The sequence below is a fragment of the Poecilia mexicana genome, unplaced genomic scaffold, assembly GCF_051168715.1.
Source record: "Poecilia mexicana isolate PSO_F unplaced genomic scaffold, ASM5116871v1 scaffold_2, whole genome shotgun sequence".
NCBI lineage: Eukaryota > Metazoa > Chordata > Actinopteri > Cyprinodontiformes > Poeciliidae > Poecilia > Poecilia mexicana.
In genome coordinates this window covers 20,592,826-20,619,627 of record NW_028263371.1, presented here as the reverse complement: position 1 = coordinate 20,619,627, position 26,802 = coordinate 20,592,826, and the positions used below count along the sequence as shown (strand labels likewise).

General features: G+C 44.2%; 3 protein-coding genes across 6 annotated transcripts; all 3 read right to left on the bottom strand.

The window, feature by feature from the left end:
• Window positions 1-5: 5 nt before the first annotated feature.
• Window positions 6-9,906, bottom strand: xdh (xanthine dehydrogenase). Its single transcript, XM_014976679.2, has 35 exons — window positions 9,646-9,906; window positions 9,006-9,063; window positions 8,067-8,163; window positions 7,827-7,935; window positions 7,639-7,765; window positions 7,504-7,565; window positions 7,220-7,309; window positions 7,064-7,144; window positions 6,621-6,768; window positions 6,448-6,540; window positions 6,184-6,335; window positions 6,012-6,105; window positions 5,146-5,255; window positions 4,809-4,993; window positions 4,576-4,738; window positions 4,408-4,497; window positions 4,162-4,331; window positions 3,946-4,069; window positions 3,751-3,870; window positions 3,576-3,672; window positions 3,380-3,504; window positions 3,021-3,154; window positions 2,866-2,953; window positions 2,701-2,787; window positions 2,430-2,621; window positions 2,210-2,355; window positions 1,989-2,070; window positions 1,789-1,884; window positions 1,373-1,576; window positions 1,216-1,268; window positions 1,028-1,142; window positions 879-944; window positions 617-805; window positions 367-534; window positions 6-283 (listed from the first exon to the last, which is right to left on the bottom strand). The coding sequence occupies exons 1-35, from the start codon at window positions 9,730-9,732 to the stop codon at window positions 233-235; spliced, it is 4,053 nt and encodes a 1,350-aa protein (XP_014832165.2). The 5' UTR covers window positions 9,733-9,906; the 3' UTR covers window positions 6-232.
• Window positions 9,907-10,724: 818 nt separating this feature from the next.
• Window positions 10,725-17,331, bottom strand: LOC106910104 (adenylate cyclase type 8). Its single transcript, XM_014976676.2, has 23 exons — window positions 16,952-17,331; window positions 16,677-16,874; window positions 16,358-16,597; window positions 16,037-16,265; window positions 15,788-15,937; window positions 15,582-15,712; window positions 15,379-15,490; window positions 15,165-15,292; window positions 14,933-15,091; window positions 14,594-14,828; window positions 14,324-14,512; window positions 14,147-14,247; window positions 13,737-13,938; window positions 13,494-13,589; window positions 13,206-13,333; window positions 13,027-13,108; window positions 12,793-12,951; window positions 12,559-12,705; window positions 12,113-12,205; window positions 11,934-12,048; window positions 11,507-11,631; window positions 11,319-11,417; window positions 10,725-11,256 (listed from the first exon to the last, which is right to left on the bottom strand). The coding sequence occupies exons 1-23, from the start codon at window positions 17,194-17,196 to the stop codon at window positions 11,074-11,076; spliced, it is 3,546 nt and encodes a 1,181-aa protein (XP_014832162.2). The 5' UTR covers window positions 17,197-17,331; the 3' UTR covers window positions 10,725-11,073.
• A 1,379-nt stretch (window positions 17,332-18,710) lies between these two features.
• Window positions 18,711-23,139, bottom strand: dnajc27 (DnaJ (Hsp40) homolog, subfamily C, member 27). 4 transcript variants are annotated; one of them, XM_014976683.2, is made up of 7 exons: window positions 22,794-23,138; window positions 21,881-21,963; window positions 21,735-21,804; window positions 21,480-21,644; window positions 21,274-21,399; window positions 21,045-21,205; window positions 18,711-20,974 (listed from the first exon to the last, which is right to left on the bottom strand). In XM_014976683.2, exons 1-7 carry the CDS (start codon window positions 22,878-22,880, stop codon window positions 20,842-20,844), a joined length of 825 nt encoding a protein of 274 aa, XP_014832169.1. In that variant the 5' UTR covers window positions 22,881-23,138; the 3' UTR covers window positions 18,711-20,841. The 4 variants fall into 4 exon arrangements, with proteins under 4 accessions (XP_014832169.1, XP_014832170.1, XP_087859951.1 ...); XM_014976684.2 differs by having other exon boundaries at window positions 21,277-21,399; window positions 22,794-23,133; XM_088003825.1 differs by having other exon boundaries at window positions 21,480-21,804; window positions 22,794-23,139.
• Between the last annotated feature and the right edge of the window lie 3,663 nt (window positions 23,140-26,802).

Genomic DNA, 26,802 nt, shown 5'->3' with positions numbered 1-26,802 from the left:
TCAAGCAGGTTTCATCAAGTTTTATTTTCTCCAGACACAGTCATCGTCATGTTGCTCACATTTGTCCTTACAGATGGTGAAATTAGACGAAGTGGATTTATTGAGGGAAGATTTGTGGAAATCCTCCCAGAACCTCAGAGGTTCTCTGTATCATCCAAAATATCCAGAACCTCCATTAGTTCATCACAACCAGGACTTGAGACGATCACAGCTTCTGAGACCAAATCGTCCTCTACACCCGTACCGACCAGGGGGTGAAGGTTCCTGGCTCAGCTGGAGGGCACTGGGAGAAAACCAGCAGGACCAAACAATCAGAAAGGTTTTTATGTCTGCATCACTGAAACATGCTCCTGGAGGTTTTCTTACCAGTTTGGTGAATCGGTCACAACAGGCATTGCGGATCCTTTCTGCTGAGGCCGGGCTGTCCAGCCTAAAGGGTCCCATCATTCGTGACTCCGCCCGGGCGGCTCTGATGGCGTCTTTGATGGCATAGAAAACAGACGCCGCCAAGAAGAGAGGAGGCTCGCCCACCGCCTGGTAGAGAGAGAGTCGGTTTAAAATGTCCTACCATGTAGGAGAGCAGGGATGTTTCTGTCTGCAGAGTCAGGGATGTTACCTTGGAGGCAAAGATGGCCTTTTCATTGGGAGCATCTCGGAGCAGCGAGACGGTCAGCTGAGTGGGAATGTCGCCAAAGGCAGGAATCTTGTAGGAACCAGGACCCCGAGTGAGGAGGACGCCCTGAGGGGAGTAATGGAGCTCCTCCAGCGTGAAGAGGCCCAGACCCTGCATGAAGCCCCCCTCAACCTGCAGCCAGAGGAGAAGATGTAGACCAGAGGTTTGATCCGGTTAAACCACAGCAGAGTGTTTGATGACCTACCTGTCCGATGTCGATGGCTGGATTCAAACTGTGACCTACGTCCATCACTATAGTGGTGCTCAAGTTCTGCCACACAAAATGACGAGGAAAGTCTAATCAGTAGCAGATTGAAAGTAATCTGAGGGTTAAAATATAAAGAAAGTCCATACCTTGTGAGCTCCAGTCAGACAGTCTATCTCCACCTCTGAACAAGCCACTCCATAGCTGTAGTAGTTGAAGGCCCTGCCTGAGTTTGTGTCAAAGTCATACCCCAGATCTGGAGTCCTAATGAAGCAAAGGAAACCCTCCCAATTTGGTTGAACTCAAATCAAAGCAATGACTGTACTTTGAAGCTCACTTGTAGAAGCCGTTGGCACTGAGGTTGACTCTGTCGAAGTAAGCAGCATTCACCTAGAAAACACAACATTTGATATTTAAAAGGCCCAAGATGTTGGTTTCATTTAGACTAAATAAACAGAAACAACAAAGCTGTGTGATCTCTTGGTTAAGCTCACCCAGTCCTCCCATGATCCTTTGGGATTCTTGGTCTTGAAGCGCTCCAGGCGCTTCAGCAGAATCTCGCAGGCGTTCTGAACGGCCGCCCCGTTGAGGTCGGAGGATGCGGACGCAGCGGTGGCGCTGGTGTTGGCCACGGTGTTGGTGCTAGTCTCTGAGATGAAAATCTTTGAACAGGGAATACCCAGAACCCTGCTGGCCACCTGGAGACAGTTCAGATCCACACAATGCTGAACTTATTTTAGTTTAACATAGCACCTTTATACAAAACTTTGTTTTATTTCCAGGAAGTTCCTGTTTTTTGACGGCCATAAGGCGGGGCAGTTCCTTCTTAAATAAGGTCAAATCAGCAGCTGAAAACATGTGATTGATGATTTAAAGAGGGTTGTGTTAAGTTATTTTTTCAGTTCTCCACCTGGACCATCTTGGTGTGGAGTCCCTGTCCCATCTCTGTCCCTCCATGAGTCAATAACACAGAGCCGTCTCTGTAGATGTGGACGAGAGCTCCAGCCTAAAGACAAAGAACTCAGTCGGTCAAACTTATTCATTAATAAACTCCTTAGATTCCTCAAAAACTGCTTGACCTGAAGCAGATCAGAGAACAGTTGAGTGAACCTGATTGAGGAAGGTGGCTGTAAAGCTGATGCCAAACTTAGTGGGCACAATCGCAAGTCCTCGTTTGGTCCATCGGTTCTGTCTGAAATGAAACACAAAAGCCTTTTTATGCACAACTTCGCTCTGGCCAGTTAGAGTTCTGAGGTAAAGAGGTCAAAACTCGTCAGTCTAGTTGTTGTCAGTTTGTAGCTAAATGTTTCCTTCAGATTCATTAGTTTTACCTGTTAAAGAGATCAACAGCAGCTCGTCGTTGTTCGTATTCAGATCGTGAAAGACACTCATCCCAGCAGCGATCCAGTGTGAGCCCATGCAGGATCTGGTTGTAGGGCGTTGACTCTCCCTCCAAGTACAGGTTCAACCGGCGCACCTGTAAGGGATCAGATACTGGACACTCCTACACTCCTACTGTCCAGATGCTCAGACATTTATTCATGTACAGACCTCCTCAGGTGAGCGGCCCAGACTATGAGCCACATCTGTAATCCAGTTCTCAGCTACCATCATGCCTTGAGGCCCTCCAAAGCCTCTGAAGGCCGTGTTGGATGGGAGGTTGGTGCGACACAGGAAGCCTTGGCCACGCACATTTGGTATACGGTATGAATTTTCCATGTGGAACAGAGCACGCTCCATAATCTGAGCACAAAGAAGCAAACTATCGTCAGCATAGCGTATGATGAAAAGAAGAGAAATCCTGGTTATGGATGAAACTCACTGCCTGGGAGAGATCCATGGAGTTTCCAGAATTGCTATAGAAAGCCACATCCAGAGCAACAACCTTCCCACTCTGGAGGAAACCAACCTATGAGAAATGAGAAGTGAAGCTCAAATCAACCAAATAATGTAACCTCTATCAGAAGCTTAGGTAAACTATGTATACTTTATATTTCCCATAGAACGGATGACGACCTCCAGTGATCAGCATGTCCTCATCTCTGTCCAGCATACACCTGACAGGTCTCTTCAACCTGAAACACACAAAGCTCTTTAAATCTTTGGAGTTTCAGATTTAACATGAAATGAGGGTACACTTACTTGTTTGCTGCCACGGCAACAACAGTGGACAACACAGTGGTCCGACTTTCCTTTCCTCCAAACCCTCCACCCATCCGCTTAACTCGTACCAGAACCCTATTTGACGGGACACCCAAGGCCTTTGCTACAAAAGACTGGAGAACAAAAGACAAACAAAAATGTGTCATGTGAGTTGCATCTCCAGATAGGAAGGCTTTTAGGTGGCGAACTCTTGGTTGACACTTTCTACTCTGAATGACAGTGAACATTTAAACTTGGGTTTGTCAGAAGAAATTGCAGTTGAGAAGATATTTGTGGTTTTAGTTTCCAAACATGGCTGACCGCTTCCTGTCGACTTTGCAGAGATTTCTGAATGTTACCTGAGAATCAGAAGGCGATTGACTGGAAATGAAGAGCTCCATTTCTCCGTCTTCTTCTCGGGGAACAGCTAGAGTGACGTTTGTCTCCAGGTAAAAATGCTCCTGACCTCCCATATGGATCTCACCTAAGAGACAGTTATTAATTACTATCTGATTAACCAAGGTCAGATGGAGGTCAGTGGACAGGTTGTTTTACCCTCCAGTATATGATCAGCTTGTTTAAAGCCTGCTTCCAGGTCTCCGTTCTGGATGGTTCTGATTGGTTCATAGAAGGACTGGGCGGCGATGGCTTCCTGTTAAAGGAAACAAAACTGTGGTTCAGTGAGTTCTACACTGATTACTGCTGAGCTTTCAGGTGTTTCTGGTCTCACCTGGATGGTAATGATGGGCTTCAGCTCTTCATACTGGATCTTCACTGCTTTGGCAGCTCTCTGAGCATGAAGCTGGGAGTCGGCCACCACGGCACCGATAATGTGACCCACACAGGTCACCTGTGAAAACAACAGATGCATCATTAACCTGAACATGACAAAACCACCTGATTGGTCGGTCTGACAGAAACACACCTGGCCGTCGGCGAAGACCGTCTCGTCTTGTCTTACTCCAGTTACGTTACTGCCAGGAACGTCACTGGCAAAAAGACAGCAGACGACTCCGGGACACCGCTCTGCCACTGATACGTCCACAGAGCTGCAGCGAACACACGGCAGGTGAGACCGGACAGGTGTGTGTTACTGTCCAGGTGTGTGTTACTGTTCAGGTGTGACTGGATTGTGTCTTACAGTATCCTAGCGTGAGCCTTGGTGCTGGTGATGAGGGCCAGGTAAAGCTCGTTCTCGTAGAGAGGCACATCGTCACAGTAAACTGCCTCACCTGTGGCCTGCTTCATGGCTGACAGGTGCATTATGGGACGGCCCACCATGTCATCCTGGTTCTGCCCCTCTGGCACCGCCTGGAGGTGGAGCAGAGAATTACACTCCTGGACATAAAGTGTGTTTCTCTGCATGGTGGAGGTGTGTTTGCTGTACCTGGTAGACCTGAACGCTGGACGGTGTCTCTGGATGGTAAATCTCTGTGGCACTCAGACACTCTGAGCTAACCTCCTGCACATTCAGACCCTGACAGAACAACAAATCTTAAAGATTGTCTGGTTTTAGTTTTGTTAGACAGAAGAAGTTGAACTCAGTGAGACAAACCTGCAATCTGAGCTTCTGCAGAACCGTCAGGTAGAACTTGTAGAAAAGACTTAGGGTCAGGGTTTGGCGGTATGTCACCATGCCACCAGGTGCAGAGGGGTCTAGGCTCATCTCCTCAGCCAATGAGGAGCAAGCCTCCTGAAGAAGCTCCTCCCCCCACTGCCTGCATAATGCAGCACATTGTTGAATCCAATCTTCCTCTAATGGTTTGATCTTTACCCTTCAGTTCTTACCTTCCCAGCAGCCGGTTTGCCGTCTTTTTGGCCAATACCGTCACCGGCGCCATGCCGCCATAACTGAGCCTCAGGTCCTTAACTATATCAGTCCCAGGAGAGAAGATGGCGCTCATCGCTGCGGTGACAATGCTGATGTCATCCTCACGGCGTGGGGACTGCTTGAAGGCTGAGACGAACTGACACTGTGGAGAGAGGAAAGGTCAGATGCCACAAAGGAGAGAGTCAGGATGAAAGACAGAGAAGGTTAGCAGCAGAGGACAACCAGACTTAGGTTTGGGTTTCAAGACATTCATGATAGTTTAGTGAGAGACCATAGTTCTGATGTGACACCAACCTTCTTGCTGTATGGGATGAGTATGGAGAGCAGGATCTCCTGAGGTTGTACAATTGTCTTCCTGTAACCTGTGAAGAAACTGTTGTCCATCTGAACCTCCCGACTGCCATCTAGTGGAGGAAGAAGTGAAGGGCCACAATTAATAAACAGCCATAGGAAAATGGAAATGTTTTTATGACATTTGGCTCCAGACAGCTTCATAGTCCAATGACCACTAGGTGTTCAGGTCCTGTAGCTGTAGAATAAACCCACATCATCCTTCTACCACCGTGCTTTACAGTTGGTTCTGTCCATAATGGTCCAACATCTCTATCTTGGTCTCATCTGTCTAGAGGACATCGTCTGCACATTGATGGACTTGAAGATGACCCACATTGAGCAACATTAGATGCCTCTATGGGGTCATTGCTGATATCTTTCCATCAAACTGATGAACTTCCTATTCTATAGAGGTTATTTCATTGACAGCACCTCAGAGATTTTACTGAAGCAGCAAGAAGAACAAAGGTTTACCCATCTCTGTTTTTAAAGAGATTAATGTGAGATTTGCTGTTAATCATCTGCAAAGACCTGAATGAGAAGTTCACACTGAATTACTCATGAACCTTTTGTCCTTTCAGGCTTCACTGGATTCAGAAAACATCAAATCTTTGTTGCACAAGTTCTGGTGAAAACTTATGTAACAGGCTGTTTACATGCAGAAAGACGTCCAGTTTGGACTCTTGACTAAAGGTCGCTTAAGCTCCGCCCCCTCTGACAAACAGAGACAGTGCAACATCAGGACGTTTTGTCTCTCAGTGGCTGCATCTTTAGGAGTCTGGAATCATTTTCACACAGAAGCAGAACCAGATAAATCATAAATCTACCTTTGTCCCTCAGTGTGAGTTTACAGCCCGCTGCCATAAACACAGGGTTGAGGTCTGATATGGGACTGGCTGTCATGATGTTTCCACCAATGGCCTGAAAACACAACCAGTTACACAGACTGTACTCCTGTGAGATGACATCAGATGGTCTGAACGTTCTTTAGAAACTCACAGCTACGTTACGGATCTGCTGTCCTGCAAACCATCGCAGCTGCTCCAAGACACCCTGGAAGACTTCAGTCTGATGAGGAGGAAGAGTCTGAACGGCCTCTTTCAGCACCGCCCCCATGTGGCTGAGGCTGCATGCTGCACCAAACACGATGCCTAAAGACCAGAGGATGCTTAGTCACGTCTTGTGTTGTATATGTTGGACTTTAAGTGTTAAAATGAAGGAAGTTTATTATGTTTGTGTTACTTTAGGAAGAATCATTCTCACCATTCTCAGTGTGAGTCACTGCATTCAGCTCCGCGATGAAACCAGGAGCCAAGATCACAGGGTACACCATGTTTTTAAATTTGACTTCAATACCTGTAACAGGGACGATGGATGGATGGATGGATGGATGGACGGACGACGGACGGACGGTGTTAGGGAAGCAGAAAACTCACCCACTTCGGTGTTTCCTACCACCAGTCGGGCGTCTGGATGTTTCCATTTCAGGAGCAGAAGCTCATCCAGACTCTCTGGCTGCAGCCATGTTGTCCGGTCTCCATGGAAACACAGAGAACGTGATGATCTTTGAGCTTTAGACAGATTCTGTGGGAGAAAGGCAAGAAGAAAGGTTTAAATCATTCAGCACATAATCAGTGAAGGGTTAAATAACTTGTCAGTGGAGTATTTCCTCACACAAAGTGTAAAATTAGAGTAAAAGTAGTGATACTACAGCAGGTAGTACACCTGGACTGCTCTGGTTCCGTCGTGTTTAGATTTTTGACTGACACAAAAGCTTATGTTCAACTGTATGCAGATGATGGTCTGGTTTATATGCAACAAGGTATTTTGCCTGGTTTAACATCTTTGAATGAATCTCCTGAGGGTTTGTGTTCCTCACCATCAGTTCAGGAGGGAAGATGACTTCCTGTGTGGGATCGTACGGCTCAAAGTCTGCTGTGTTGTACAGAGATGTGGCCTCCTGTGAAATAATGCACATTTAATGCTGGTCAAGCCAAAGATATTCATACTGATGTTAGATTTTAGTGAGGCTTGCCTCTGGTTTGTCCTTTGACCCTTGGAAATCTCTGTTCCCATTGGCCATACAGCAGCCATTTTTTCCTTTGCCTCCACAACATCCGCCTTCCTAGAAGAACACAAATTAAAACTGTTACTGTCTTCATGTGGACAGCTGGGATTTGCTGCTGTCAGTGTATCTGGTTGCTACTCTCTCATTTTTACACCTGGTAGTCATTACTGTCTCCATGGTGACAGCTTATAGTACCTTCGTTGGTACAGACATGGTAAAGTTACTGAAACCTTTAAGCCATCTGTTCGTACCATCGTGAATGTCTTGTATCCTTCCAGAATCGGTCTGTATCCTGTACAGCGGCACAGATTTCCTGAAAGTGAAAATTGTTTTCGTTACTGCAGTGAAAACGACTCAGACTAAGATGAGCCTCCCATAACAACGACCTTGGAAGGCCTCCTCCACGTCGGCCATGTTTGGAGTGGGGTTGTTCCTCAGCAGTGCGTACATTGACATGACGATTCCCGGAGTGCAGAAACCGCACTGAGAGCCGTGAGACTTGGCGATCCGTTCCTGAACAGAGACAGACGTTGATACGACTGACCCAGCTTCAGAAGGTGACACCTGTTCTCACCTGTACAGGATGCAGTTTTCTCGCCACGCTGCCAATTCCCTCCACCGTTGTCACGGCAACCAGGTGTAGCGAGCACAGGGGAGCCAGGCAGGCATTCACGGCGTAATGTCTGATATCAGTTGAAGACAACAGTCCATTGAGCAGCTGTGAAATCAGTTTGTTGGTGTGAAAAGGCTCAGAAGTCAGATGGAAGCACATGACCGCAGTCCAGGCACGCTTCATTCACCCAGCGGAGGATACAGCAGCTGCTGCGGCTCCGCCTGGTATCTGGACAGCATGACGGTGCAGGCGCCACATCCCCCTTCAGCACAGCCCAGCTTGGTTCCTGTCAGCCTCACTGAGGGACACACACCATGAGTTAATGAGCAAATCTGGGAATCATTGACAGAACTGGTCAAATCTTCACTCTGACCTCCTGACTGATCATGTTCTCAATGTTTAAATTACAAAAAACCACAATCCTGAAGCTCTAAATCAGATCTAAACCAGAGGAAGTCCAAACTTCTTCACTCAACCAGAGACCCGAAGAGGGAAATCACCTTTCAAAGTTTGAGTCTTAAATCTCACAATGTCCAACATCATGAAACGATCTCTGCTCCTTCTCAAGATGCTAAATTTCACGTCTCTCCTCAAACTCCGTTTTGTCTCATCGTCCTGCTACTCTCAGTTGTCCTGTTGTCTCTTATAAACAGTTTTTTCCTCTTTCATTCTGTTGACCCATCCTTCCTCTCCATCAGTCTCTCTCTGACCTCTGACCTTTTTCTAGTTGTACTGTCAGTTCATTCTGTTGTTTTTCAGGGGTCCATCATTGGTCCCACATCTTCCCTCGTTTAAATCTTCATCACTGATTCCCCATTTTGCCTTAAAGGTGAAGAAATGCTGGAACCGAGCATCTTCAACCTGATCGACTCTGAACTCAAACCTCGACTGAACCCAACACCAGAAATCCAACCTTTGCTTTGCGTCACAGATATTGAAATAATATTCATGCTGCATTAGTCCTTATCATCCTGATGTCGACCCCTTTGAAGATGATAAATCTGTTTTCAGATCTGAACTCTTATTATTGTTGACATAAGTCCTGCTCTCTGATTGGTGCGTGGTTCTCTAACCTGACAGGAAGTTGGTGTAAATGTTGGACTTTAACTGTTTGCTGATGAATTGTGGCTCAGATCTTACATTTTCTCCTCAGGTACGTCAGCAGAGTCATCTCAGGGTCGGGGTTTGTTTCAACAATCTGCAACAGTTAACAGAATAATAATATAAACAAATAAAAATTTATAAATGATTTAAAGTAATAAATACATAAATGAAATGAAATAAAATAAACAAATTAATTCTAGATTTTCCAAATAAAACCTGATTTATAAAATTCAGACATACTGTAGCAAGAGTTGTTTTACAAATTTTAAAAATAATATATTCTTAAATGTAATAAACATTTAAAAAATAATAAATTAATTAAAATAACTTGACAAATACTAAAAATAAATAATTAAATGAGGAAAAACTAAAATTGAATTCAATATGACAAATAAATAAATTTAAATAAAATAAAATAAAAATAATCTAGATTTCAATAATAAAATAAACTAAACTGGAGCCTCAGTAAAGGACGGATTGGGTCTGAAACCAGAACCAGATGATTTATCAGATCACATAAATCCTTTCTGAATATTTTCTGTTTTTTCCAAACTGCAGATGATTAATGAATATTTTCTCGGGTCAGTAGAACCGAGCCTGGTATCAGTGGGTCAACATGCAGCATGAGATCCATCAGACTGAATTCCTGAGTTCCACCAGAACTGACCCGTCTTACCTTCTTTCCATTCACAAAGAAGATGAGCTCATCCGAGCTGGTGCGGTTCTGAGAGTCGGTCATGGTTCTGTTCCTGCTGGTCTCCATCCTGCTGGTGCTAATGAAGCTCCTTCAGAGGAAGGCCACTCCTCTTCCTCCTCCCAGAACCTACGGTCCAACGGGAGTCGGTTCTGTTCCAGTCATGTGAGGAGAAGCGACGCTGCAGTCGGGCAGACGACCCGCCACAGTCAGAACTTTGATCATAAACTTATTGCATGCCTCTGCAGGCTAATTATTCACAGCTGGGGGTCAAAGGTCAGTACAGTATAGCTTAGGTAACGGGTTTGGAGGCGTGAGGTCACGTGTTGCAGACATGAAGAGTAAAAACGATGATTATTAATCATAAAAATACGATAAAACGCTCAATACGCAGAAAAAATATATAAATCATAAAATATTATTTAAATCCATCAACAGTTTACATCCATAAACTAAAGACACACATCCATTCACACCTCTTATTATCAATAAGTGAAATATTCACACAGAAATGAAAATATTTTAATTCTTTCAAATTTCTTTAGTTTTTGTTTTTTATTCAACTTAAAAGTTTCTGATCATCAAATTTTAATATGAGACAAAAATAATCTGAGTAAATATGTAAATATTTTAATTTCATAAAACATGATCCTGTGTGTAAACATCAGCCTAAAATCATGTGTTCATAATCCCTGCTGATGGGTCTGTAACCTCACTGAGGATGACCTTTGACCCGCTCAGCTGAACTGATTTTCTTTCACAGATTCAGTTTAAATCTTTAATATTCATTTCTTTCTTCAGCAGTAAGAATCGGATCCCGTTTGGATCCTGACTCACATCAGCGTCGCCTCCCTCTGAGCTTCATGTGATTCGCGGCTTCAAATCAATTCGATTTGCCCTCAAGAGCTCAGGAACATCCACAAATACTCTGCTGTTGGTTACCATGGAGATGATGCAGCGTAGCGCGGCATTTTAATGTGAAACCTTTAACTGAGCAGAGCTACAGCAGGGCACCGAACACACAGCCCTGAGGAACTCCAATCCCAATAAATTCACTTACACCTTTTACATGATTTTATTTTACATTTTGGGAATTAAAATGATACAAAAATACAACAATAACCTCCAAACATTTACGTTTCAGCGCTAAAGCTCCTTCCAATAGTAAAAAAATAACCTAACACTGAGCAACTTGACTTTATGGCTTCGTCTGGAGGTCGGGTCCAGTTGGGTCAGGTCGGGTTGGGTCAGGAAGGATCAGCTTGTTGGCTCTGGTTTGTCAGAACAGAAGAAGAACTTTGAGGTAAAGAGTCAAAAGCATCAGTCTGAACATTTCTCTGGGTTTTATGTGTGAAAATCTGCCTTCAATGCTTGTTGAGATCTGTCACAGGAAGGCTTTTATTTTGAAAGTCACGAGGCTTCGACCAGGTGGAAGCCTCCGTTCTCCTCCCTCAGCCTCTCCCTCTTCCTGGCCTGCACCAGGCTGTAGACCACCGCTCCCAGCGTGTTCCTGTTCATGCTGAAGCCCCGCCCACCGCCGCGCTCCACGAAGCTGGACCGCTCGTCCCGATTGCTCACGAAGAACGTCCGAACCTGAAGGGTGAGAGGCGTCAGAGCCTCACCTTTACGCCCTGACCTGGAGTTGAACTACCGACCTTTCCATGACGCTCACTGATGCCTTTCACATGAATGTCCCCTCTGAGCTGCCGTAGGAAGCCCTGCTCCACCAAAATACAGCTGGTGGCTTCTGGCACCTGAAGGAGATTAAGATGATGATGATGATGATGATGATGATGATGATGATGATGGCTGCATAAGCTCCTCCCACAGACAGGTGGCTCACCTGGATCCTCCCGCTGACCCCGGTGCTCTCCATCCGGCTCGCCATGTTCACCGTCGCCCCCCAGATGTCGTACTGCGGCTTGGTGGCGCCGATCACACCTGCGATCACCGGGCCGTGGGCGACACCTGCAGGCCAGAGAGAGAACTGCATGAAGATTCAAACGGCTGAAGATTTTAAATAATTTTAAAACTTATTAAAATTTATGGAAAAAATGAATAAGAAATACTGGAATTGAAAAAAACTAATAATATATAAAAAATATTATATATCTTATATATCTTAAATTAGATTTAAAAAATCTAATTTATAAGAAACAAAAACAAATATGATCTTAATTAAATATAAATATTTGAAAATTGTTTTTTAAATAAGGTGAGAATTTGAAATGAAATTCTTTCTGTCTCTGTGTGTATGTTTCTGCCCCCACCGACTCTGAGCTGGAACTGGTTCCCAGTCTGTGTGTTGATCTGCCGCAGCGTTTCCTGCATGGCCAGAGCGAACAGCACCAGCTCACTGAGGTGACGCCAGCCGTCGACACTCTCCTGATGGACACATCGCCGTTAGCAACCGGCTGCAGCGCCGAGCCGAGGCAGGGAGGACACTCACCTGTCGGTCAGGTGAGAGGCCCGAGGCGGCCATATAGGAGCTGCCGATGGTTTTGATCTTCTCCACCTCCTGGAAGTAACACTCGTCCAGCAGCTGCAGCGACAGGCAGGCTAGTTAATCAGGGTGGTCCAACGTCTGCCCCGGAGGCCGTTTGAGGCCCGGAAATGATTTTGTTTGGCCACTGAGGCTGAGTACGAGTAAAGAATGGTAAAAATTGTACAACAAAAATAGAGAACAACTGATATCTTAGTACACTTGATATATGGAAAAACTGACTCACAAGTAATTTTTTGGCAAGATACGAGAATTTGTCTTAAGTCAATAATTTCTTAAAAGCTGGAACACTGAGTTCTTTTAGCTTTTGTGTAGTCTTAATTTAGTGAATTTATGCTTTAAGTTTGCCAGTTTTTTCATAAAGTTTGGACTCCCCACTGAGCCATTCTGACCTCGTCGAAGTCACTGATGATGTGGTTGAGGAGCCGCAGACACTCAACGTGCTGATGGACCAATTCCTTCTGCTCGTAGAAGTCTGAAAACCCGGGCAGCGAGGCAAACAAAACCCCGACCCACTGGTACGACTGGGCGTACAGCTCCTAGGATCCAAACACAGCCGCAGGTTGGTTCATCCAGCTACAGGGACAGACTGATGCATCATGGGATTGGTCTGCCCAGGTAGTCACCTCGTTGTTGGTGTCTCTCTCCAGGAAGTGCTGAGCCACGTGGGACGGCAGGATGTTGAGCAGCAAACACTCGTTGTGCTCCCGCTGCTCCTTCATGTCCTCCACCTCCTTCTCGGCCTGCAGGCGCCACAGGAAGTCCAGCCGTGCCATGGCCTCCAGCTACCAATGAAGAAGAGCGAGAATAAGATGCTGAAGACAGAAGCTCAGGTGACCAGTCTGTCCTGCTGGCCTCACCTGTCTGCTGTTGTAGAGGACTGCGACCACGAACATCATCATGAGAACCAGACAAACGCCCCCCTGGCAGAGCTGCTGGGAGCTGACCTCAGATCAGATCAACAGGGAGGACAACGTGAGACAGGAGACGGCATGAGGTGTCCATCCACTCAGAGATGACCCACAGCACCTGAACGTACCTCTGAGTCTCGATGACGTAGGTGTAGAAACCTGCGGTCAGCAGCAAGAAGGCCAGCTGCAGCATGCAGCTCAGCCTGAGGAACACCGCACAGGTGACCATGGCGACCACCGCACTCAGCACCATGAACTGTTAACGAAAAACTGCACAAGTAACCATGGCAACCACCGACCTATCAACAAAAAGCTGCACAGGCTGAAGGCTGCTGTCATGTTCCTGCTACAGCCTAATGCTACAGGTAGGAAACTCAGCTTCATGTTCTGGGAGTCCAGAATGAAGGAGCTCTCACCTCTGAATGAGTACAAATGTTCATATCTGACCATCTGGACGGAGGTAAAGTCACAAAAGCTTCAGTAATGCTGGATTCTGACCAATCACACCAGAGCTGAAAAGAAGAAGAAACTTAATTTGCTTCAGTGTTTAAACTTTAACCTTCACAGCAGCAGATCCAGTTTCCCAGAAGCATGAAGATAATAACCATTCTATGGGTTGTGACTGTCAAAATAACTAAAATAAAAATATTCAGACTTACGATGTTCACAGAGGCTATCACCGTATTGACGGTTATGGCAGTTAGCATGAGGACGGTTCGTGCGTATTTGGTTTCATGAACCCAGCAGCAGAGTGACTGTAGAGGGGAGGGGCAGCGTTTAAACTCCTCCCCCAGAGTCAACAACAGGAGCAGGAAGTAGACAAAGCCACTGATGATGAACTGGGCCACCATCGGACTCCACCTGAACAGAAACAGAAACAGAACTTGTCTGGTAAACGAGGGTAAATACTCAGCGTTCCCCGTTATGCTGACGATATTCTATTTATACCAGAAGTCTGTGAGGAGCACAGAGAACTGAAATGATTCAGTTTAAAAACCTGTTTTATGTCACCAGTAACAATTTGGTTGGAATTAATCTGTAAAAATTGTTGGTGGATGGACAAACATACCTTGGGGCAGGAATTAGCACCTGGACGGCCATCAGCAGTATCAGTAGGATGAAGGAACACACCATGTTAGACTTGAAAAGTTCATCTCTCATCTGAGAATACTGAAAAAGAAGTGGACTGTGATCAACCACCTGTCCATCACACCTGAAACAAACCAATCTCCAGATAGGAAGTTACCTTTCCCTCCATTTGGGAGTCCTTGAACACCTGAGTGAAAGTGGTGATGTGCTCTTTCCTCATTCGCTCGCTGCTTCGCACTTCCATTGCCTGACGAATCCTCTTGTTCACTTCCCGTGAACCGGAACGCTGAGCTGCGATGTGATTCGGCAGTTGGGTGAGAGAGCCATTGGTGAAAGTGGCCAGGATCTACGGGAAGGACAAGGGAAGAAATAATCAAATGACTCCAGGAATATCCAGATTTTTACCAACTATATTCCATATACTCACGAAGTTCATCCCCAGGATGTCTCCAAATGGCAACTCAGCACTCCAAGTTGTCAGTTCATCATAACTTGGGCGCCTTGCTTTAGGGGGCTGGGCCTCCTCCCGTGTTGCCGGGCGGATAAGGTAAGTCTCAACATTGTGTTTCCGTAGGAACTCACTCCGGTCCTGGCCGTGGCCCTGTTCCGTCTCATAGATCCCACCCAGACAGTCCAGAGTGGCCTGTGAAATGTGGACCTGGCTGAGAGAGGAAGACATCTTTTTACCAATCGCTGGAAACATGAACTGGCTCTATGGTTGTTGTAGCTCTTCTGGGGAGACCAGGTGTTGGTTTAAGCTGCTGACCCTGGCACTCCTGCAGCTTCCAGACAGTTGGCAATATCAACATCCCAGCTCCAGATGTCAAACTGCCACTTCTGAAGACCCAACACCCCACAAAGGACAGAACCTGAGTGGACACCAATTCGCATGTCCAATTCCTGCTGCAGCTCCCGACGGACATACCTGCAACAATCCATGTGTTCATGTGTTACAGAGACGCCTGTGCAGATGGTGTTTGGGGTGTCAGTTTTCTTACCGTATGGTGCTGATCATGCTGAGGCCCATCTCCACACAGCAGCGGGCATGGCCGCGCTGGGGTTCTGGGACTCCAGACACACAGTAGTAACAGTCTCCTAAGATCTTTATCCTCAAACACTGATGCTCCTGCACACACGAGAAAAACTTTAACCTCATTCTCAAAGGAGGGCTACAGTTTTTTATTTTAGAAACTGTTCAAAAGATGACCGGACCTCAGCCAGCCTGTCGAAGCGTCCAAAAAGCTCGTTAAGGGTTTTAACGAGTTCCTGAGCCGAAAGAATCAAAGAGAGAGACGTGAAGCCGATGATGTCTGCAAACAGGATGCTGGACAAACAGAGAACATGTTTACTGGTGCAACAGAAGTTGTAAATCACGTAAAAGCAGTTTGCTGCCGATCAGAAAAGTGTTTGGCAACCTGACGTCCTTGTAGTGGTGGATGTAGATTTTGTGGAACTGTTGAGGCAGCAGATATTCATCCACTGCAGACATGTCTGCAATCATCTCCAGAACCAGGAAGCGTGGTAGGATGGACATTACCAGACGCTCCTGAGAGAACGACGAAGGACTTGGACATGTTTGTCTTACATAAGAGTAAATGTGTCTAAGTGGGGAAGAGTTTACCTGTCTTTGGTTCTCCCTCTCCAGTCGGACTCGTCCTTCAATACATCTTCGCGTCTCTAGAAAACTCTGCCGCTGAGTCCGGTCAGACAGGTAGTTCATGAAAATACCGGCGGTGTTCATTGCCAGGTACAACAAGCCTTTTGAGAACACCTGGACAAAGGAAAGGACATAAAGAAGGTGGAGAGGCATTTAGACTGAAAAGGGAAGACATATGGTAGTAAAAAGTGAGAAGTATAAAAGTTTTCTAACCCTTCTGATCAGAATTTGGTCGCTGTAGTGCCAACAGACATCCACTAGGAGGTGCAGGGTAGAGGTGATTGTCCCTGCAGCAATCGCCCAGGGGAGGGGCAGCGGCAACAGGGTGTAGGTGGAGAACAGAGTGAAGAAGACATACCAGGAGTGATCGGTTTCAGCCCAGCTGAAAACCCCGACTAACACCTGGACGGTCTGAGACACCCAGGTGAGCACCGACAGGTACCTGAGAGGGCGGACGGAAGGTCCAGACCTGTTTTTAGCAGTTGGTCATCAGAAGTCGTTGGAAGGGTTAACAGCCTTTAGTTTTAGACATACCGGAGCCACTGTGGTGATGTCATCACCTCCTTGTTTGCCACTGCCAGCCCACAGACCCCCGCCCACAGAACAAGCAACAGGCCGGTCAGCCAGTCACAAGCCACGGCCCCCCAGCCTGTTGGCCACGTCACCAGTGAGATGAACAGCCGGATGAAGATGTCAATGAGGTTGGTGACAACCAGAGAGGTTCTTCGCTGAGCTGAGGAGAACTGCTGGTAGGTCAACTCCAGGTCGGCAGACCTGGTGGTCCGGATGGAACACAAGTTTTAAAAACTGTTGAACATCAGACTGTTTTACCTTTTTGTTTGTGCTTCTCTACTTGAATGTCAGCTGCATGGTAGGAATGAAGATGCCTCGGACCGTCGATCCGTATGATACAAAGAAGTCGGCATCAGTTGGCAAACGCTGTGCGACTTGCGTTTGTACAGAAATCCTTGGAGTTGCTGGATGAACTCGAACTGCAGACGAACGACGCTTCTGCCAAAAATTACCACGAGACGTCTTGTTGCGTATCTGCCTGCAGAACCACAGAAAGGAAGCAATCAAAGACCAAAAAGTCCCAATGTCACCTGCTGATGGCATCAGGCGTTGTACCTGTTGATGTCAGCAATGTAGGCGTCTGTGACGGTGATGCGGTGTCTGCCTCTCTCCAGGCCGCCAGCGAGCCTCAGAGAGTACAGGTTGTGCTGGTCGATGATGTTCCTGACGGCGGTCTGCCACAGCAGACGTTTCCTTCGTAGGCCGTGGGCGGGGCTGATGTTCGCACTGAAGGTGATGTCACTGGGCTGCCTGGCTGACTCACAGTCGCCATTTGTCAGTTGGGTGAGGTTGTCAGTCATGGTTATGTGGATGGTGGGTCTGAGCTACGGAGCTGTGTGAGCAGAAACCATGAAACACTAGTCTGATTTCAGGATTTCTGCCAGACCATTGTCCATTACTCCAAATCAGTAAAGTCACTCAATAATGATCTGATAGGTGGCTTCATTTTTCACTTTATGGCTTTTAAATCATGAGTCACACTTTTATCTGAGGTGAGCCTCAGGGCTCTGCTCTCAGCCTCTTTGGTTTTCTCAAACTGCACATCTTTGATTCCTAGAGGATTTAACATCTACAGATATAACAACTTTTTATCATTATTATGCTTAAAAGTGTAGCTTTTTTTCTGTTTCCATGTATTTAGTGGTTTTTACGTTGGGTCTGATTATAATGGTCCTATTTTATTGTCTGTAATTAGCAGAGGCCTCCATTGACACCATCAGAGTGCTGATGAAGCAGATGGTGTTAATCTAATGCCAGGTGAGGCCAGCGCCATGCTGTACTTCAACTTACAGTTGACTCAACCATGTATCCAGAACCATTAAAGAGGATTCCTGCTTCACACCAAACTGAATGTAGACACCTTATTTGGATTTAAGGTAAAGTGGCTCAATGGGTACAAATCGGTAAGAAAAGGTGAAGGGTTTTATTGAATCCTCTGAAGATTAGTTCACAGGATGAAAAACTGGACAGAACCGAGACATACTTGTACTCACTGGGTGCAGAATTGAGTTTGTCATGTCCAGTAACGACTCCGGTTCTTGTGGTTTGCCGTTGTCCTGTTTCTGTTTCCTTGCTGCTTCCTCATTCATCTCAGGTCCAACAACTCCATCTTGTTCCCTGATTTATTCAGGAAACATCTATAGCCTTTCCAAGCTCCTCATTCCTTCATCAGCGTTCTGAAGGTTTCAGCAGCAGGAAGAGTCCAGTCTTCATGGTGTCGGTGAGTAAAGACGGATGGTACCGTCGGGTCACAACCAGAACATGTCGCTCCTGAACTCTAGGTCTGAGAGAGGCGCAGCAGCTTGGTGTAATGAGCTGAAGTTGACCAGCAGATGTCCTAGTGCCGCGCTAATCCCATCAGGAACCCCTCGAATGGACAAAAGGCTGCTCATTAATCGGCCAGATTAAGCATGTGGCTGTGTCTGACCGTTCAGGTGCCTGATGGGATTGGCAGGCCTCCAACCAGGCCAGGTTGTGTTTGTGTACTCGGGTTGTGTGACCATGTTGATGGCAACTTCACAGATGGACAGAAACCTGAGAAGATGGGCTGTAAGTATCTGATCAGGGAGCTAAAAATGGATCCACTGATGTAGGTTTAGTGTGCTGCCACCTGGTGGCGAAACCTCTTAACTTTATTTTAAATCCAGGCCAAACTGGATTTAAAGTACCAATACTAGAAGGTATTGCCCTGGCAACCGTCCATATCAGGACTCATTTCACTTTATAAATCATAAATATTCCCAAAAACAAGGAGAAAGAAGGGAAAATGTCTATTTTCCTTCAGTGGAATTAGAAAAATGAAACATTAGATCCATTTGGTTGAACATGTGGAAGCTCAGGCTGATTTTATTCATTCCTGTGGACACAAACATCAACATGTAAAAATATAAAACTGTAATAATAACATGTATCCATGCCAGCAGTCAGCTCTGTTATCAAACAGTCGAGCTGATAAAAGTCTGTAAACAGACACAGATGGTTCTGTTGGATCCTACATGTAAACCTTAGAGGGGAACATGCTGACCGTTTCTATGGTAACATAAAAAAAAAGAAAGTCCAGTTAAAACCGGAGTACATGTCACAATAAGGATTTAATGTTTGGCAGTAGAAATAAGGAAGATTTGGAGGATGATTCTCATTTCACTGGAAAATAAGAAAAATGGATTAAATAATCTGGTAAAGTTCTACAATAAAACATCCAAACAGTTTCGGAGAAATGTTTTCTAATCACTAAACTTGCAAATAAAACCAACTAAAACGAGATTCCAGATAAAATGATGTAAATTGTTCTATTTAGTTAGCTAAATAGATAGCAAGCTAACTGTTTAGCTTCAAACTAAGTATTTAAATGGTAGCTAAATAGTTAGCTTGCTAACTAAATATTTACTTGAAAATCAACAGATATAATTAGTAAGCTTAATAGTTTACAAACTAAATATGTAGTTAGCAAGCTAAATACTTAGCTTCAAACTAAATATTTAGCTTTTTAAATATAAAAATTTAGTTTGTAAATGTGACAATTGAATATCAGGGTTAAAATGTCTCTAAAATGTGTAACATTAAGAACAGAAACCAACAGGAAATAATTTAAATCAAAAGTTAAAACTAATTAAATTATTGAGTAAATAAACTTTTCAAATGAATTATGGGTAATTGGAGGGACCTCCTGATTGGTTCCTGTCCTGACTGAGCATCATGCTGTCTGGTTCTGGTCGGGTTCTGGCTGTTTGTTTGGAACATAAGGATCACATCTCAACATTCAGCATGCACTTTGACCCTACATGACCCGTTCACCTGGGAACCTTTATAAACACGGTGAATCCTGACGTGTTCTGAGCTCAGTGAGGTTCTGATCAACAGAACACCAACAGAACCGAGCTGGTCCATCAGCTGCAGACCACAAACATTGTGAGAGCAACAGGAAGTGACATATGTTCTAGAAACTACAACTTCCTGCAGTATTTCTGAGCCCAATTTAAAGCTGATGTCATTTTGTTCAGTTAACTCAGTTTTACCTTGAATTTAATGTTATTATAATTTTATCAGTTTTTGACATCAATTTGTTTCTGATTTTAGGGATAATTTTTATAAACATGTTGAACTTGGGACATTTAATTTTCTTTTTAACTTAAAACATTTTATTAATATAAGTAACATTAAATCCATATTTAACATTTAAATTAATTCTCAAATTTCTAAAAATAATTTAAGGATTATCTGCCAATAAATTCCTTATAATTGTGGCATTTTTAAAAATTTGTAAATGTTTTCTTTTGGCTAAAAAAACATCACTTTTTGTTATTTTGCAAGCCAATGAAATGTTTATGAAGTGTTATTTTTCAAAATGCTGCAATATATGTATAAACAAATTAAATATTTGAGCAAGACTAAAAAGTTATAAGAAAAATGTATTCCCTTAAAATTTGTGAATTTAATCTACATATTTGGATGCTCACAGAAAGTGTAAAATATTAGAAGTTTATTTTTTTTTAAATTAGATTAATAATAATAATAGGAAACCATTAAAATAAAATCCTGACATTAATTTATCGGTTCAGATGTTAAGATAATAAATATTTAATTTAGATTTTAAAATATACATGTTTACAATGTTATGGAAGAAAATTATAACTGTAAAGGAATTTTAAAACTGTACAAAAAACAGGACACTTTTATAAACATTTGCAAAGAATGAAAATATTTAAATTAAATTACTGATGAAAGATGTTAAATCTAAATAATATTCACATATTTCTGTAAACAGCGACACAGACTCAGAGCTCTAAATGGACCTGGTTGGTTCTGGTGGACTCTGCCGTCCTCATCGTCAGACCTGCCTGTTCTCAGGTTAAAGGTTAAGGGTTGGCAAACAGCACTGTGGCACAGAGACAGAGTAAATATCCAGATAAATAAGGAACGAACATGTTGGTGGTTCTCTGACTCTGTTATTTGATGTTCTTCAGCAGCGAGGTGCGAGCGTTCACCACCGCCTTGAAGGCATCTTCGCTGCCGGGGGCGACGCATTTATCCGGGTGCAGCAGGACGGCCAGCTTCCTGTACGCCTTGTTCACTTCCTCCCTGCAGACAGACGACAGCGTCAGCGTCAGGAGACGCCGCGGGTCGGACCTCGGCGAGGATCCGGACTCACCGCGTGGCTCCCGGCTTCACCCCCAGCATGTCCCAGGAGTCCTTGCTGTTGCGGATGCGTCGAATGGTGTCGGCCTGCTCCTTGGTGAAGCCCACGCTGACCTCTGACACCGGCCGCTTCCCGCCATTCTCACACATGTCAGTGATGGAGGAGAAGAATGCCTGAGGACGAAACCAGAAGAACCTCAGAGCATCAGTAAGAAGCTCTGCGGCTCACAGGACGTCAGGACTACCTGGAACATCTCGTTGATGCCCTCCCCGCTCTGGGCCGACGTCTCAAAGTAGTGGAACCCTCTGGACTCCGCCCACAGACGACCCTCACCTTCATCCACCACCCGCCGCTTCGTCAGGTCCACCTGGGGGCGCCAGAGACCAGAAGGACTGACCCAGACTGTTCAGCATGTCATTGATGACTTGGCGGTAGATCGGGTCGGACCTTGTTGGCGCAGACGACGAAGACGATGCTGTCCATGTTGGCCTGAGAGCCCATCTCCTGCTTCATCTCCCCCAGCCAGCTGTCCAGGGCGTCGAAGCTCTCCCTCAGCCCCACGTCGTACACCAGCAGCACTCCCTGGCTGTCTTTATAGAACTCGTTACGGACCTGAAACGCAGAGCAGGGCAAGCGAGTTGCTGTGCCTCCACCTGCTGAAAGAACCCAGACCGTCGCCTGTAACGTCCTGAAATGTCTCACCTCGTAGAAGAAGGGATGTCCGGCCATGTCGAAGATGTTCACCTTGATTTCTCTGTCTCTGACCTGAACTCTGACACACACAAACACACACATCACTACGACGTACAGCCATCTGGTTCAGGACAGCGGTCGGTGTGAGGACCTACTTCGTGACTCCATAATCGATGCCGATTGTTGCCAGGTACTTTGGAACAAACCTCTTCTCACAGTAGCGCTTGATGATGCAGCTCTGAAGATAAAAACAGGTTTCTGATTAACGTCAAGAACCAGGATGCTCCTGCTGATGAGACTCAAGGTTCAATCACTCCTTCAACTCCTACCTCCATTTTGTGACCAGACATTGCCTTTTGGTTTTATACCCGTTAATAAGCCGCTGGTAACAATGATCAGTTAACCTAGAAACTGACTTGTAAGTTGACTGTTGACTGACTGTGCTAAACGTCTAATGTACCAACTCTCTAATGGACGTTACAAAACATGGGTACCAACTGTATAAAGGACTGTACTCAGGCCTCTTTGGTTCTAGGAACTGCAGAATCAGAGGGTTAGACTAACACTGAGGCATGATTTTGGGTAGAATAATCTAATTTACTCAGAGATTTTAAAAATTGAGGGACTGTAAATAAAAACACAATTTTTACTTTGTTTAGTCCACTACATCAGGTAATACTCCTGAATGACATACATTATAATATCTATGTGAATCATTTATAAAGGTGAGGTGTAAGCCGAATAGTAGAGTAGTTACTACCCTTTTTGGACATTCATTCAAATGTCTGGAAGTTTAAAGAAATTATGAGGAATAATAAAATAATGTATTATTTAAATAAAGTCTGGTATAAACAACGTCTTGGGCTCAGACCTAAAAGCATCAGTATATTGTCTTAACATTAAAGAAGGGTTTGCAATCCAGGCTGTTAGTAGTTTCTCTATGTATTGACGTGTAATAAACAATTAATTAAGCTGTAAAGCAGTGAGGTTAGTCCGTGTTCGGGCGACCAGCTCAACCGGACCAGTCTCCATGTAGATGTGATGTGAAATAATCAGAAACTGTCCTACCTTCCCCACCTCGGCGTTCCCCAGGCTGATGACTTTAACCCGCAGGGATTTCTTGTTGTCTCGTCTTTTCGTCGCCGTTGTTTCCATTTCAGCTGCGATTAAAAGCGACTTTTAATGTGAAAATAAGTTAGCCGCTGCAGGCTAACGGTGCTAACCTGCTGTTAGCCACCAGGACAACGGCTACAGAGCAGCTCCGACTCTGGATTAATCTCCACACATGATGGATTTCATTTAGTCTGATCTGTTTCAGACTCCTGCACCATCAGAACCCTGATCCGAACCTGATCTGCTCTGATGTTGGACCGGGACCAACTGGTGGGTTACTGCCACCAACTGGAGGTTCGCCACAGACGAATCTCCATCTGGATCATTAAAAAGGTTTAGTTAATTTACATTATTGTGGCTCAAGTCTACAATTTATTTTCTCTAATAATAATGAGAAATACTTTTGACTGGAAGGTTTAGTGGAAGGAAAAACTGAACAAGTAAGAGGCACACAAATAATAATGTTAAGTGCATCAGCTGAACTCTGAGTGATGAGCCAGCTGACTGTCGTTAGCTAATGCTAATTAATGTCTGTGATGCTCCTGCTTTACCCCTCAAATATCAGCCAGATATATAAAGGCCAGCCCAGATAGCACAGAATGATTGAAACAACATTGAATCAACGTTGAAAGTGGTCAGTCACTTGTATGTTGAATCAACATTAGGGTTTCAACCATAACTGACATATCAATGTTGATTCAACCATCATCTGTATGTGAATTTACATGCATATTTATGTTTATTTTACATTGAATCAATGTTGATTCAACACTCATTTGACTGTGGATCTGCATGCATATTTGTGTTGATTCTACATTGAATCAGTTAGGAATCAACATTGATTCAACCATCATCTGAATGTGGATCTACATGCAGATTTGGGTTGATTTTATATTGAATAAAAGCTAAGGATTTATGTACTTTTTTAGGTCTGATAGGTCTACATCATAACATGCCACTAAAAGTTTCTTTACTGGTGTTAAACACTATTGGCAGATGATGGGTAAACTGTGTACAAAAGGTTAAAAATGACAATATGGGTTTGATATTTTATTTAAGAAAAGAGGGACAGAGATCTTTAAACATATTTGACTCCTTGTTGACTGTCAAAACAACAGTCTGCTGTCCACAGAAGAACAGAGTCCATGAGGTTAAGCTTTGTACTCTATGAACTAGGGAAACAGTACAAGTTGTGGTAGCCCCAGTTTGACTCTGGTTGGCGTCACTTTGATTCCTTGCGATGTCTTCCTCTCTTTCTGGCATGTAATGAAGCCACTTCTTGCAGTCCTCAAGTGTCAGCTTTGGGTCAACTGCACAGCAATGGCTGAAAAACACAAAAATAAAAGTGAGGAAGGTGCCAGTTAGAAAGATGATAAACATGTGAAAAGTTCTGAAAGACACTGAAAGATTAAAAAGTGTACTGGTTACAGGTCTGAGAACAAATACAAACCATATAGTTCCTCATGTACACTCACTGTTAAAATAATATTTATCTTAATCTTTATCTTAATGTTTATACAACTACATTTACCCATCAAGCTGCAGTATAGTGTAGGATTTATGATTCTGCACTCATGTTAAAATGAGGGAATCAATATTTAAAATAAAGGCTGTTTATCAGAAAACCTAACAATAAAACTCGGGGAGGATCAGGGTTTATTTAACACAGAGACAAATAAATAGAGCAAAAGGTGATTTGCACTGTAGCTGGAAAAATTATTTATAATTTATACAGAATAAACTTCCATCAAATAGCTGGTTCAATCTTCCATCAACTACAAATATTTCCAAATAAGTTGATTAAATTCCTCAAAAAGTGTCTATATGCTGATAAAGATCCCACACAAGTAATAATAGTCCAGTTCATTTCAGCCAATTACCAATCCAAGAATCAACAGACTGAATCAGTCATTAGCAGGTTTAGTTCATTTATGTTTCACCTGCCTTACATGTTTCCCTTCTGCCTCACCTGGATTTAATCTGTGGATGATTAACAACCTTCTGCACTTCTTGATGGCTGCAGACAGTCATGCAATCATCTAACTCAGCTGTTCTGGAAGAGAGGCACATTTAAGCAAGTCCCTAAGAACATCATAATAAAAAATTAAAAACAAGTGGTTACTATCACAACAATTTAAAGCCCACCTGGACCAGCCAGCCTTACACTTCCTTGTCCACCACATGCTCTCCCAGACCAAACAATAGGCCCTGCCCTATTTTAAAAATTCAAATCCCACAAAATCTCACAGGATTTCATACTTAGGCCTGGAGTGGTGGGTAGTATGAAAATAATACAAAAGGAGACATGACCGCAATTATAAAAAATATCTGTTTTGCCCCAAAATAACCAGGATTACTATGGGCACAAAACAATGCCCTTATTTTTCAATAAACACGTTTAAGATCAAAGTAATATTGAAAAACTTACCATACAACTGCTCAGAAGAGAATTCAATTCGGAAGCCAGTTGCAAACAAGCCAGCAGCAAAGTGGCTGTTTGGTTGGGACAAACCACTAGTGTAAAAACGGGGAGGTGGACTGTACAACTCCTAGTACAGACTTGTAGATGTTTTTGTGTCAACACATTATGCACAGTCAGTAATAATATTTACAGACAAAGAAAATGTACAGAAAGGAATCACAACTCACTGTTCTCAACATGTAGTGCTTAATTTGAAACATGATTAACCCCCACCTAGTAATAAAATGTAGAGCTCAAGGAGGGGGAGGGAAGAAGGGATAAGAGGAGGTAAAGAGCAGTGGCACAACTGCACATTATTCAGGTGGATGCAAAAACATAAATCGGTGCCCCCCCCACCCCTAAAGGAAGGAACGTCAGCATAGAAAACATACGCTCGCTTCCCCCCGAGGCGAGGATACATTAAGGGTGAAACTCGTGCTAGATTTACCTCATTATGTGCATGAGGTGAAGGAGCGTAAGGCGCGCTGAAGTGTATGGGAAAACATAATCGGCACCCTCCAGACGGGGTTTTGGCACCCCCTCTGGTGCTGTGCCCCTATACGTTGCATGCCTGAATACCCACTTTTTGCGCCACTGGTAAAGAGGGTAAGGTTGGGAGGAGCGGCTGGGTGGGGAGAGGTTTAGGAGGGAGTAGGGGGAGATGAGGAGGTGATGAGGGATGCAACAAACTGCCCAGATTGCACACAATGTTAAATAAACATTGAATTATAGTCAGAATGGTTGGTTTTTGGTTGAGGTCGACAACTGACGGTGGATCAACCATCAAACAATCATCCAGCTCTAACCAAGTAACCAATGTTGAAACTGTGTCATTGAATCAATGTTGTTTTGTGGTTGAAATCTAATGAATGAAATGCCGATGTCTGATCAATGTTGAATCAATGTCAGCTGTTTTGCCGCACACCTTCCCCTCTTCTCCTCGTCTCCTCCACATCAGAGCTCTGGGTCAGAACATTTTATTACTAAGTGGGGGTTAATCATGTTTTAAATTAAGCACTACATGTTGAGAACAGTGGGTTGTGATTCATTTCTGTACATTTTCTTACTTGTTCATAAAAATTTCTACTGACTGTTTGTGTGTGATATATTGATATAAAAACATCTACAACGTACTACAGGGAGTGGAGCGGTCCACCCCTGCTATTTACATGAGAGGGATGGCCTAAAAACACAGCCACTTCGCTGTTGGCTTGTTGGCAAAAGATGTTAATTCAATGTTGAATTCTGGGTACAGAACAGAATCACAACTCAGTGTTGTCAACACATAGTGCTTAAGTTAAAACATGATTAACCCTCACCTAAAATGGGTTGTGCTGTGGTGGCGTAGGGGTTGGTTAAGCACAACCCACATATGGAGACCTTAGTCCTCGACACAGCTGTCGCAAATCATTTAGTTTAGAAAAAAACTAAATGAGCAAACTGAGGCACATATGAAACATACATGCACAGCAGAGACAAACTCATAAACATCTCACAGTAAAC

Excerpts from the sequence above, each read along its gene's own strand:
- xdh (XM_014976679.2), bottom strand. The coding sequence starts at position 9,732 with ATGGAGACCAGCAGGAACAGAACCATGACCGACTCTCAGAACCGCACC. Across the intron at positions 3,673-3,750 it reads AGCCCATCATTACCATCCAG|GAAGCCATCGCCGCCCAGTC; the intron begins GTGAGACCAGAA and ends TTCCTTTAACAG. Across the intron at positions 1,269-1,372 it reads AAGGATCATGGGAGGACTGG|GTGAATGCTGCTTACTTCGA; the intron begins GTGAGCTTAACC and ends TGTGTTTTCTAG.
- LOC106910104 (XM_014976676.2), bottom strand. The coding sequence starts at position 17,196 with ATGACTGACAACCTCACCCAACTGACAAATGGCGACTGTGAGTCAGCC. Across the intron at positions 16,875-16,951 it reads TACATTGCTGACATCAACAG|GCAGATACGCAACAAGACGT; the intron begins GTACAACGCCTG and ends GTGGTTCTGCAG. Across the intron at positions 16,598-16,676 it reads ACCATGCAGCTGACATTCAA|GTCTGCCGACCTGGAGTTGA; the intron begins GTAGAGAAGCAC and ends CCGGACCACCAG.
- dnajc27 (XM_088003825.1), bottom strand. The coding sequence starts at position 22,880 with ATGGAAACAACGGCGACGAAAAGACGAGACAACAAGAAATCCCTGCGG. Across the intron at positions 21,805-21,880 it reads ATCGATTATGGAGTCACGAA|AGTTCAGGTCAGAGACAGAG; the intron begins GTAGGTCCTCAC and ends TGTGTGTGTCAG. Across the intron at positions 21,206-21,273 it reads TCAACGAGATGTTCCAGGTA|GCATTCTTCTCCTCCATCAC; the intron begins GTCCTGACGTCC and ends TTTCGTCCTCAG.